The 12,158-nt window shown below is 43.0% G+C and overlaps 1 protein-coding gene across 1 annotated transcript; it reads right to left on the reverse strand.

Moving 5' to 3' along the window:
* Nucleotides 1-5,060: 5,060 nt before the first annotated feature.
* Nucleotides 5,061-11,705, reverse strand: LOC123729016 (ciliogenesis-associated TTC17-interacting protein). The gene is made up of 8 exons (XM_082965838.1): nucleotides 10,924-11,705; nucleotides 10,120-10,314; nucleotides 8,208-8,346; nucleotides 6,280-6,391; nucleotides 5,990-6,143; nucleotides 5,777-5,798; nucleotides 5,580-5,668; nucleotides 5,061-5,472 (listed from the first exon to the last, which is right to left on the reverse strand). The coding sequence occupies exons 4-7, from the start codon at nucleotides 6,365-6,367 to the stop codon at nucleotides 5,663-5,665; spliced, it is 270 nt and encodes an 89-aa protein (XP_082821964.1). The 5' UTR covers nucleotides 6,368-6,391; nucleotides 8,208-8,346; nucleotides 10,120-10,314; nucleotides 10,924-11,705; the 3' UTR covers nucleotides 5,061-5,472; nucleotides 5,580-5,662.
* Nucleotides 11,706-12,158: the final 453 nt, after the last annotated feature.

Consider the following 12,158-nt stretch of genomic DNA (forward strand, 5'->3'; position numbering starts at 1 on the left):
TTTTTTTACATCAGCAGTTGTAACAAAGCGGTTTTACAGTAACCCGGCCTACACCAGGGGAACCTGGGATATACAGGGCACCACTGCTTCTGCCATCTTGTTCTCCCTGTGTGATGTCATATCCTGTTCTTCTTTAGACACCTGGCCAGCCGAGTGCAGATGGGCTCTCCCATCAACTCTATCCTCGAGTGCTAACTCGAGTGCTAAGAATAAAGTTACAAATGAAAGTAGTGCTATTGTTTGGATAACTTTGCTGCCCTGATTTCCTTGGTATACTTGTGTATACTCCGAACAGTGGAGGCTGGTGGGAGGAGTTATAGGAGGAGGGGCTCATTGTTCTGCCTTTCTTGGGAGTTTTTCTTAGCCACCGTGCTTCTACATCTGCATTGCTTGCTGTTTGGGGTTTTAGGCTGGGTTTCTGTATAGCACTTTGTGACATTGGCTGATGTTAAAAGGGCTTTATAAATAAATGTGATTGATTGTAATGGCTGGAATGGAATGTATGGAATGGTATCAAACATATGGAAACCACATGTTTGACTTCATTCCATTCATTCCATTCCAGCCATTACAATAAGCCCATCCTCCTATAGCTCCTCCCACCAGCCTCCACTGACTCCCAACACATATCAATTAATTAAATCGGACAGCTGGCAAAGATGGTCAATGATACATCAATTTACAGAACTCAATGCATTTACTAACAACTAAATGTTTTTATTGTAAAATATAAACAACATAAACAAATATAAACAAACATTTAACATATTAACAAAACAAACAAGTTCAAGTCAAACAACATCACATCAAGAAAGAATACAGTCGGGTCAAACATTCTTGCAGTGCAGCCAACCAACACTTTCAATTCCTGTGTCATTGCAGGGTTACAGCAAAGTATTTGACAGCTATTATTTCCAAATAATATTTATATTTATGCCATAAGTCAATGGTGCCACTTGTCAATGATTTTAGAAGGCGAGGGATAATGATGATTTAATTGGTTTCACTGTCCAGATGCGTCTACACTTGCATTCCAGACTACTTCCGGCGATTGTCAGGCAGATCACAGTCAGACCACAATGCATCTTTTAATCGTATACACCTGTCTGGAAATGTGGACAAGATCAGGACAAAGGATGCATGTTAGAACCAGGTATAAACAGGGCTTTTGTCACCTTGGTGACCTGGACAACCTTGACCTTCTACCCCACCAAAACAAACTTCTCTGGATATATTTTGTTCTGGAGAAGAAATGCATCTTTCAAAACTAAAATAACAACTCCATACAGCATTGACCCAAACTGATCGTTGAATATGTCGACATTGAACAAATCACAATGTCAACAACCCATCAAACAGCTGCATTCATTAAAGTCTGAAATACATTAATAGTCCATCCGAATCTCATCTCCAACTGATCAATTCAACCCCTTCATGTACCCCCCCCCCCCGCGTCTCTCTCTCTCTCTCTCTCTCTCTCTCTCTCGCTCTCTCTCGCTCTCTCTCTCTCTCTCTCTCTCTCTCAGAAGTTGACCTATTTGCTTGTCTGTCCTAGGCACCTTGTTGTTAATTGTTAATGTCTTATGTGAAATGTAGGTCTTGGTTCTGTAAACTGTCTAAAATGTTTTACACATTGGTGTAAATGTATGGAGGTCAGTGGCGGTCGGTGACGTTTAAGATGAGGGAGGATGATTATTGTTTTTAGGAGCATGGCCTTATTTGTGTTACAGCATATTGGATGACTATCATTCATATTCCATTCACCCAGCTCAATGTAACGTCAATAGATTTAGGCTACTGCATGATACTCAAATGTTCCCTATACCCATCAAGAGGTTGCTACAACCTAGCCTATGAATTAAAGTTTACAACGTAGGTGCACAGGTCAAGAGAAAAATTAGAGTAATCAAGGTGGCAGACAGTGGCACATTCAATACCGCCTTGCACACTCTTGCCCGCATCTAGCTGGTCTAGGGTGTAATCATTAGTCCAACAGTTGCATGTGAGAGTTTCTATTGGACAAATTCAGGTACGTTTATCCCCGTTTCATTCTGTTTGCTTCCGTTTAAGAAACGTTTTGAACAGAATCGGCAAAATGAATACACCCCTGATTTCATGCAAACACATTTCACTTTCATAGCAGCCACATACAAAAAGCATGATCATTGTATCGTTATATAATTCCTTCTCGTATCTAAGCGCTCTCCTCTTCTCACCTTTTCCCTTCGCTTGTGCATCAGCTGTGACTAGGTGAAAAAACCTTTCCAAGCCAAACCTTCATATCATAACCGCTAACCGCTACACACAGCCTACATCGTTGTCTCTTTATTAGCTAACATCATAGTCAACATAACTACTAGAACTAACACGTTTGTAAACCCGCTACAATCATGCAGTACAGTGTACAGTCAGCAAGCAGTTTAGCATTTACACCGGCGGGCCCCGGTGGCAATAAATTAATAAAACCAAAAGCTTACCTTGACTTAGAAGCATTTCTGTGTTGGATAGCCATATCCAGTTAGCTAACATAGTATCCCTCTCTGTTTGAGCCGGGTGTTTGAGTAGGCTAAACTAGCTAACGTTAGCTGCATTTGCTAGCTAAGTGAAAGTGAAAAAAATACAACAAAATATAGCTAGCTTTCTCTCTCTTGCTTCTCCTTCATTTTTAAAGACATGTATTTGTTAACCGTTCAACTACTGTCTTTCTCTCTGTGAGTCAACTACTCACCACATTTTATGCACTGCAGTGCTAGCTAGCTGTAGCTTATACTTTCAGTACTAGATTCATTCTCTGATCCTTTGATTGGGTGGACAACATGTCAGTTCCTTCTGCAAGAGCTCTGATAGGTTGGAGGACGTCCTCCGGAAGTTGTCATAATTACTGTTTAAGTCTATGGAAGGAGGTGAGAACCATGGTTTTGTATTGAAGTCATTGTACCTAGAGGGAGACGGAAACTAGCTGTCCTCCGGCTACACCATGGTGCTACCCTACAGAGTGCTGTTGAGGTTACTGTAGACCTTCATTGCTAAACAATGTGTTTTAATCAATTATTTGGGGACATGTGAATATATTTTCTATAGTTTCATCTAAAAAGGACAACTTTTAATGTTTCACTATTTTTATTGTTATGAAATGAGGAGGACCATAAGGAGGATGGTCCTCCCTTTCCTCCTCTGAGGTACCTCCACTGATGGAGCTGTATTACTTGTATATCACAGAAATACAATTAAAAAAACATATATATATAAAATAAAACAGAGTTGCCACTAAAACACATGGCAGCACTAACTAGCAGCAAGTATCTCTGTTGTGTTTACAAGGTATCCTGGGACCTCTTGAAAAGAACCATCATTGTAGTTTACTGTATTATCAAATAGTACTGACAAGGCACCAGCTCATCCCAAATCTTTTTTAGGCATACATCCTCTGCCAAGTGATTGGGTATTCCTTAGCCTGCGAAATAATAATATGGTACACCAAAAAGTAAGCAACGTTAAGATAACCATTTGAAGCTATCAAGTTTAAGAGTTACAGTACATGTAAGACATGTTCAGCACTCCTACATCCAACTTCATACTACCACTTATCCTCTTCCTGCTATCCCTAGTCAATCTTATTCAGAGCATGTCTTGTGCTGCAAAAGTGAGTATCATTTCCAAAATAAATGTCTCTCCACTGTACAAAAGATTTGTATCCCTACTTTGTGAGTTGTGTGTTGGTGGTTCTACCACAGGGTAAGTAGTGCGTCACATGCAGTAGCCAAGGGACACAGCTTGAAAGTAGATGTCGTAAGCCTGCCCTTGCCAGTACCCTCTCCACTACCAAGACCCTTGCATTGCCTTCTCATGGCAACACATATGTAACTAGCTAATTTATGACTCAAGCTAAACTGCTTGCGATCTTTCAGCAGTAGCAGTGGGCTACAGAGGTGTAATGTGCATGCCCACTGGCATGTGCACCCGCTTAACCACTTCCCCAGCTATGGGTTCATAGAGAGTAGGGTTATTGTAGGTATACATGTTATATAAGGAAACGATGTATCTGCAAATAAGCCCCTATGGTCAATAAAGACAATGTCATATCTATGGTCTAGACTGGATTGTGTCAATACTAATATGTTGGGATGTGGATAAGGCAATGGAGCTTAAATGTAAGAAGTGAGGGTTGTGTGAGAAATTGGGTTTAGGTGCAAGTTTGCTACCAAGCTGATGTGTGGCAGTAAATTACTGTTTTCTTTATTTACAAGGACATGACATTCAGGAGATGTTGCCCTGCATCTAAATTTTTCTTTCAATCTATTTTAAGCTGCGGGGAGGAAGAGGCCTTTTCCCTAGAGAGGGTTTATAGCAAGATAAAATGGTTCTTGCAGATGACTCCCTTCCTGCAGTGGTGGCCTCTGTGCAGCAGCTGACCACGCTCCACCAGCAAATCCTTCAGCGGCAGGTTCTGAAGGACATGTTTTCCTGCGCTGTACGCAGAGGTGACTGATCTCTGACATTCTCACTGACTGCCACACTGAAAGCAGTGGGTAGGTCCCACTGTAATCTTCTGTAATTTGCATTTCATTTAGCTGATAGTCCCTGCACAACCAACAGGACATGTGTTACACACAGGCTTATCAGCATTAGAGACAAGGACAACAGAAAGTATAGTACTTTGCTCCCTGTGGAGCATAAGGCAGCAACAAGCCGTTGCAACTTTTTCAGCTTCCCCCCTAAGACAGGCTTATTGTCTTCAGTCCTTTGTGGTTGAATTAGAACTAGGTGTTAACATTTAAAGGAAATCCAAACCATGCTGTCCTGACTCATTTGGTCAAGGCCAGTTGAAAGTAGGCTCAGCAGTGTTCCATTCAGAAACCAGATCATATAGACATAACATGACTTTCATTTATACCTTTGTTCTTACACATTTATGGGGTGATCACAGCAGAGCAGCAGTTACTGAAGCTATCACACTCAAGGATAAAGTTCTTAACAGAAAAACCATGGAAAACATAAACATAAAATAATACATTATATTTATTCACACCAACTGACATAACTAACTCTTGCGGTTGCCATTTCAGAGTTGATTGGAATTTATTTCAGTGCAGCTCATACAAAAACAGTAGACAGTAAAAACAGTACCACAAAATAAAATACTAAATATCCACAAAAGCATTCATATTTGATGATTGAGGGCCTCTGTACATACTAATGTCAAGTGCTAACCAGAAGAGTATTGTCCTCACTATAGTGCCTGTGGGAGGAAGCTACCAGACTATTGAGACGCAGCCACAGTGTGACCCCTCAAGATAAGGAGGTGTTGAAGGTGCCCCCCAGGGGTCGTCAGGAGGCGAAGGGAGAGAAGTTCTTGCTGGCGAACATGAAGACATTGCTCGGTTTTCGCTGAAACAGGAACTGCAGGAAGTCGGCCATCATGGCACGGAGCTCCTGGTGCAGGTATGAGACATGTTCTGCCTTCAACTCCTCCTGTAACACACGTCGGGTCATGTTGGAAACTTAGGGGTTAGTGGTTTAAGAAGGGGCTATGTAAGAGTAGGGGGTAATGGTAGAGTGTAGGGAAACACTAATATCACCTTTCTGTCCAGGAACTTGGAGTGCATCTGCATGTCCTCCTCACACACCAGACCCATCTTCTCAAACACTGGCTTATTGTCCCTCAACTCTGACACACAACACATAACATTTAAATAGGGGAACATTCCCAATAGTGTGTGTTCGGTGTGTATTTGGGGAGTGAGCACAGGAGCCTCATGTTGTCGGGAGAACACACCTGCATTCGGCTGGCCAGGTACCTAAACAGGAACATGATATGACATCACATCACACAGGGAGAAAAAGAGATGGCAGAAGCAGTGGTACCCTGTATATCCCGGGTTCCCCTGGTGTAGGCCGGCTTACTGTAAAAACACTGAAAACTGCTAATGTAAAAAATATATATCATTTTGCTTGATTGATTGTATAAGGAGAAGTTATGTCCTCTTACCCATCAGGCAGGAAGTAACAGTGCCAACACTGCCAAGTGGCTGGGATGTCCTCCACTGAGTCAACCATCCTCTCCACCATCTGATGTCTGCACCCCAGCTCCCTCTGACCACAGTTTGACGTGTTGGCCCACCAGGGCATTTGGTCGGAAGTGTCTGGGAACGAGATTAAATCAAACACAACTGAGAACACACATCAACTTCGTAGAACAGGTAACACTTATCGCTCAACAAAACACACTTTCATGAGTATTATGAGTAGGGCAGACTAAAACAACTGACACTCACATACAGTATATAGAGGTTGAGAAGTGTGTGTCCTGGTGAAAGGAGGGGAAGGCCATGTTTTTCAGGACGTTCTTCCTCCGAGGGAGCAGCATGTTAGAGCCCTCACACACTAACCCCTTGAAAGAGGACAGAGGGTATGACAGTCTGCATCCTCACTTCCCACACACAGGTTAGCGCCTTCAGATACATACCCTCTAACAGAGCACAATGGGAAACATTCACTCTGCATGCTTACCTCACACACACAGAGAAATATACTGCTCAAAAAAATAAAGGGAACACTTAAAACAACAATGTAACTCCAAGTCAATCACACTTCTGTGAAATCAAACTGTCCACTTTGGAAGCAACAATGATTGACAATACATTTCACATGCTGTTGTGCAAATGGAATAGACAACAGGTGGAAATGATAGGCAATTAGCAAGACACCCCCAATAAAGGAGTGGTTCTGCAGGTGGTGACCAAAGACCACTTCTCAGTTCCTATGCTTCCTGGCTGATGTTTTGGTCACTTTTGAATGCTGTCGGTGCTTTCACTCTAGTGGTAGCATGAGACGGAGTCTACAACCCACACAAGTGGCTCAGGTAGTGCAGCTCATCCAGGATGGCACATCAATGCGAGCTGTGGCAAGAAGGTTTGCTGTGTCTGTCAGCGTAGTGTCCAGAGCATGGAGGCACTACCAGGAGACAGGCCAGTACATCAGGAGACATGGAGGAGGCCGTAGGAGGGCAACAACCCAGCAGCAGGACCGCTACCTCCGCCTTTGTGCAAGGAGGAGCAGGAGGAGCACTGCCAGAGCCCTGCAAAATGACCTCCAGCAGGCCACAAATATGCATATGTCTGCTCAAATGGTCAGAAACAGACTCCATGAGGGTGGTATGAGGGCCCGACGTCCACAGGTGGGGGTTGTGCTTACAGCCCAACACCGTGCAGGACGTTTGGCATTTGCCAGAGAACACCAAGATTGGCAAATTCGCCACTGGCGCCCTGTGCTCTTCACAGATGAAAGCAGGTTCACACTGAGCACATGTGACAGACGTGACAGAGTCTGGAGACACCGTGGAGAACGTTCTGCTGCCTGCAACATCCTCCAGCATGACCGGTTTGGCGGTGGGTCAGTCATGGTGTTGGGTGGCATTTCTTTGGGGGGCCGCACAGCCCTCCATGTGCTCGCCAGAGGTAGCCTGACTGCCATTAGGTACCGAGATGAGATCCTCAGACCCCTTGTGAGACCATATGCTGGTGCGGTTGGCCCTGGGTTCCTCCTAATGCAAGACAATGCTAGACCTCATGTGGCTGGAGTGTGTCAGCAGTTCCTGCAAGAGGAAGGCATTGATGCTATGGACTGGCCCGCCCGTTCCCCAGACCTGAATCCAATTGAGCACATCTGTGACATCATGTCTCGCTCCATCCACCAACGCCACGTTGCACCGCAGACTGTCCAGGAGTTGGCGGATGCTTTAGTCCAGGTCTCGGAGGAGATCCTTCAGGAGACCATCCGCCACCTCATCAGGAGCATGCCCAGGCGTTGTAGGGAGGTCATACAGGCACGTGGAGGCCACACACACTACTGAGCCTCATTTTGACTTGTTTTAAGGACATTACATCAAAGTTGGATCAGCCTGTAGTGTGGTTTTCCACTTTAATTTTGAGTGCGACTCCAAATCCAGACCTCCATGGGTTGATAAATTGGATTTCCATTGATTATTTTTGTGTGATTTTGTTGTCAGCACATTTAACTATGTAAAGAAAAAAGTATTTAATAAGATTATTTCATTCATTCAGATCTAGGATGTGTTATTTTAGTGTTCCCTTTATTTTTTTGAGCAGTGTATATCTCATAAGATTCTCGGTGCAGACTTTAAGCCTTTCTATGCAGAAATTATGACCGTGGGTGTTTGTGTGCTCATCCATTCCTGTGTGTGTTACCTGTAGGAAGTGGTATATCTGCTGCAGCAGCTCTGTGTCTATGGATGTTCTTCTCCGCTGAAGATGTGTAGGATGTGAGGTATTGTAAGGGATTGTAATTCTGCATCCAATCTATTTAGTCCTACCTCAGGCCAACAACCTGAAAGGATGGGACACCACAACTTAACACACCCTGTAACTCAAGTCTCGCACACCCAAATATCTCTCTGCAGCTTACGTTCCATCTCTGAAGTAACCATTGCTATAAATGCTAAAAATCCAATCTTACTGAAGCATATATCACTTGTTGGTTTATCCCTCTGTACTGGTACAGATCTACTGCCCACACCACTCCTCTCAGGATCCATCCCTCTTGACCCATCTTCCTCTACTTTCTTCCCTGCCTCAGCATATGACAACTTCTGCACTACTAATTGTAGGGAAACGTTAACCTGCTTCTCTCGCACGTGACACGTCTGATCCACAGCCCCACGGGCATCCCTACAATTAACACATACCACTACTTTCCCCAATGCTACACATTCCTTTGTCTCATGCCCTTCTGCACTTCTCACACCTCCCTCCTACACACTGCTGCCACATGCCCATAAGCTTGACACCTGTAACAACGTAATGTATTCGGCACAAAAGCTCGTACAGGATAACTTATATATCCTAACTTCACTTTGTCGGTCAAAGACTCATCAAAACTCAAAAGAACAGACAATGACTCTTTCACCACTCATATCACCCTGTCTGCGTCGCACCAAACGACAAGCATCACAAACACCAGGAATCTTCCCCTTCAGTTGGTAAACTTTCACATTTACTGATACCCACAATTCACATTTCTTGCCCCCATTCATTTAACGCGGAGCGCCTTCTCCCTCTGACCAGCAGAAACACAATTATCACAAGACTACTTCTGGTTACCCTCACCAATTCCACAGCACCCAACTCTGTTTTCACCCACCCTGAAACCACAAATGGATCAGCCAAAAGGCAAGGGTCCACTTTTTCCAAAAACGTAACTCCTACTGTCACAGACTCATCTTTATCCTGACCCTAGGTGCAAGCCTCGGTCTCTGAGAGCTTCACCATACCTACCACCTCATTCACTTCCATTTCTCCACCTGTCTTCAGCTCACTTTACTTACATTTTCTACCATTGTTATTTAACAAACCATCTCTCTCTCTCTCTCTCTCTCATATATTCCAAGTATACTTCTCCTTATGATCATGCTGCACTTCTCCTGACATACATCTTGTTCTTGCCTTCTCAAGGGACGCCATTTAACCAGCTGTCACAATCAGCATGAACCCCTCAGGATGTAGCGCTCACCAGTGCATCCCACTTATAAAGCAGCTGCTTCGTCTTGATGTTCTTCTTTATCAAAAGCTACCGAAACGCTTTTCTATTGCAAACAAGTGCGCTCTTCTAACCACCATTCACCGTCTCGCTTCCTGCTCGTTTTCCATTCTAACTGATAATTAATTGCACCCACCTGGTCTAAATCAGTCCCTGATTAGAGGGGAACAATGAAAAAATGCAGTGGAACTGGCTTCGAGGTCCAGAGTGTAGTTTGAGGGCTCTAATATATACAAAGCCATACCATGCTAGGCAGGGAATGGCAGAAGGGTTGTGCCTACCTATATGTGTAGTGTCACTGTCAACACTGCCAGCTTCAATTTCACCCAGTGGTGCAGGTGTAGTGGTGGCCATACGCAGGAAAACGAAGTATGCCCACCAATTTCCACAGATATACTCACCTATACTCACTAATTACCATTGAGAATAATTGAATATAGATCGTTATATTTTTCAATCTTAATTCCTTTCATCTCTGCCATTATTAGGTGGGACTGACCACCTATGGCTAGCTACGTACACCATATAACGTTAGACAATTGTTGATAATTAATTCATACTCACCTGATGGCAGAGAGGTGGTGATGGTCAAAATGTATGTCAATCCGTGTTAGCTGGGGCTGGATAGCCTTGAATGATCCTTGTACAGTGTACAGACAGGCACATACACCTGTTTGGTATGATTGCTAGCCAGTGGTGATTTTAGCATGTCAATCTTGGTTGGGCAAAGAAAATGTGGGATGCATGCCAGCAAAGCCACTACACAACACAACACAACACAAAACAATATTAATTGCACTTTACCACTGCTACACCTGGCTTTCAGCTGAGCCTTGTCTGGCAGGGAAACAGTTCATTCAGCCTCATTTACTGCCTTTTAAAAAAACATAGCTGATATGGTCGACTTGCTTAAACAAATGTGCTTTCTACTGACAATTGAGATGTACAAACTATGGCATAAAGGGACGACAAGCAGATAAGAGGAAATCGTAATTTTGATTAAGACATTAAATGAGCGAGCTTGGACGGACGTAGTCAATGTAACTATTTCTCCAGCACTTTTGAAATGTACAGCGACAGAATTCAGAACATGTGCCGTTCTTACAGTGTTCTCCCTGTATACCAAGTCAGAAGCATAGGATAAATAAAGGGAGCATATAATAAGACAATGAAAGCTCTTACAATATTTGATGATTACATTTCTCAAAAACAGGTTATAGGCTACATGTTATTAGGGTGAGGCACATGGGCTACTAACAGCTTACGACACATCATACACGTAGTATTACCTTCTTAGCTACAGTATACATATCTCCCTGGCTTATTACATAATTTATGCAGCAGCATACAATACATGTTCAGACTCACCTTGTTGTGCTGTGCTCACTTGAACAGGAAAGTGGCGTGGCGGTCCTTCGTGGGCAAATTTTGTCATCAAACTTTATCAAAGTCTGGCATTCTCTGGATTTATGGTGCTTTCAAGACAACTGGGAAACTCCCCCCAAAAATGTATGACGTCATTGATCTTCAGGTCATAGCTCTAGAAAGAGGCCCAAGTTCCCGATGTACAATTCCGAGTTGGATGAAAGTTCAAAACGTATTTTCCCAGTCGTAGCTCATTTTTCCCCGAGTTCCCAGTTGTCTTGAACTCACTCTGTCAGATTTTGCAGTTCCAAGTTAACAGTTGCTTTGAGCGCAGCACAAATCATGCTTCATTGATAGCATGGCCAATGTTGAATGTTTATAATTTTCAACTAGGAAAAGAGACCCTTAATCTTAGACTTGGAACCACACAGCCACTCCACTGAATAGCAGGCTAACGATTACTTTGCAATGCTTGCAGTTAGCCACTGATTCCTTCCAAACCACTCATTGTTGAATTTGCGATTTCCAACTTGGTGTGTAATGTCCAATGGCCGATGAGAACCGATACGTTTGATCTATAATTTATTTTCATTATTTCTCTTCATATGACAAGGATTAAAAATGATTTGCCAGTAGATTGTCAACTTGATTCATGATGATGACTGCTAGCTAAGATTTTTCAGTCCAATCAAAGCTACTGTTGATATAATGTGATTTGACATCATTTTATCTGTGGCCAATAACCTTGAGCCTTCTTGGATGGGCACTTCTAATGTAACTCTATGGCAGCACCCAATGGGCTAGAATTTTAGAGCTCTACCCTTGGACCCTTCTACCTTGGGACTTGGCGGTGACGTAGTGTCCCCATGAGTGACAGAACACTGAACCAATCACGCGCAGCGCTCCATATTTTCTGCTGGCTTGCCCCACCACCACAGAAAGCATTGAGCTAGGCTGAAACACACTGAATTTTGGAGCTGCCTTACTCAAGAAAACAAAAAAGCGACTATGTTTGTATGCAGCTTTATTAACTCAATGATATATATTTTTTTTTACATTGTTTGCAAACTGATATGTGACACGTATTAATGCCAAAATAACATGCAAAACAGGCAAGCCCCAAAAAACTCTAAATAATCTATATATGTATATATATATATACTTTTTTTAAACTCATTTTCAGTGTTCACAAACTTATTCCTTAATTTTAACATTTCAGTGCCACTGAAAAAACATCA

The sequence above is a fragment of the Salmo salar genome, chromosome 19, assembly GCF_965601325.2.
Source record: "Salmo salar chromosome 19, fSalSal1, whole genome shotgun sequence".
In the NCBI taxonomy this organism is placed as follows: domain Eukaryota; kingdom Metazoa; phylum Chordata; class Actinopteri; order Salmoniformes; family Salmonidae; genus Salmo; species Salmo salar.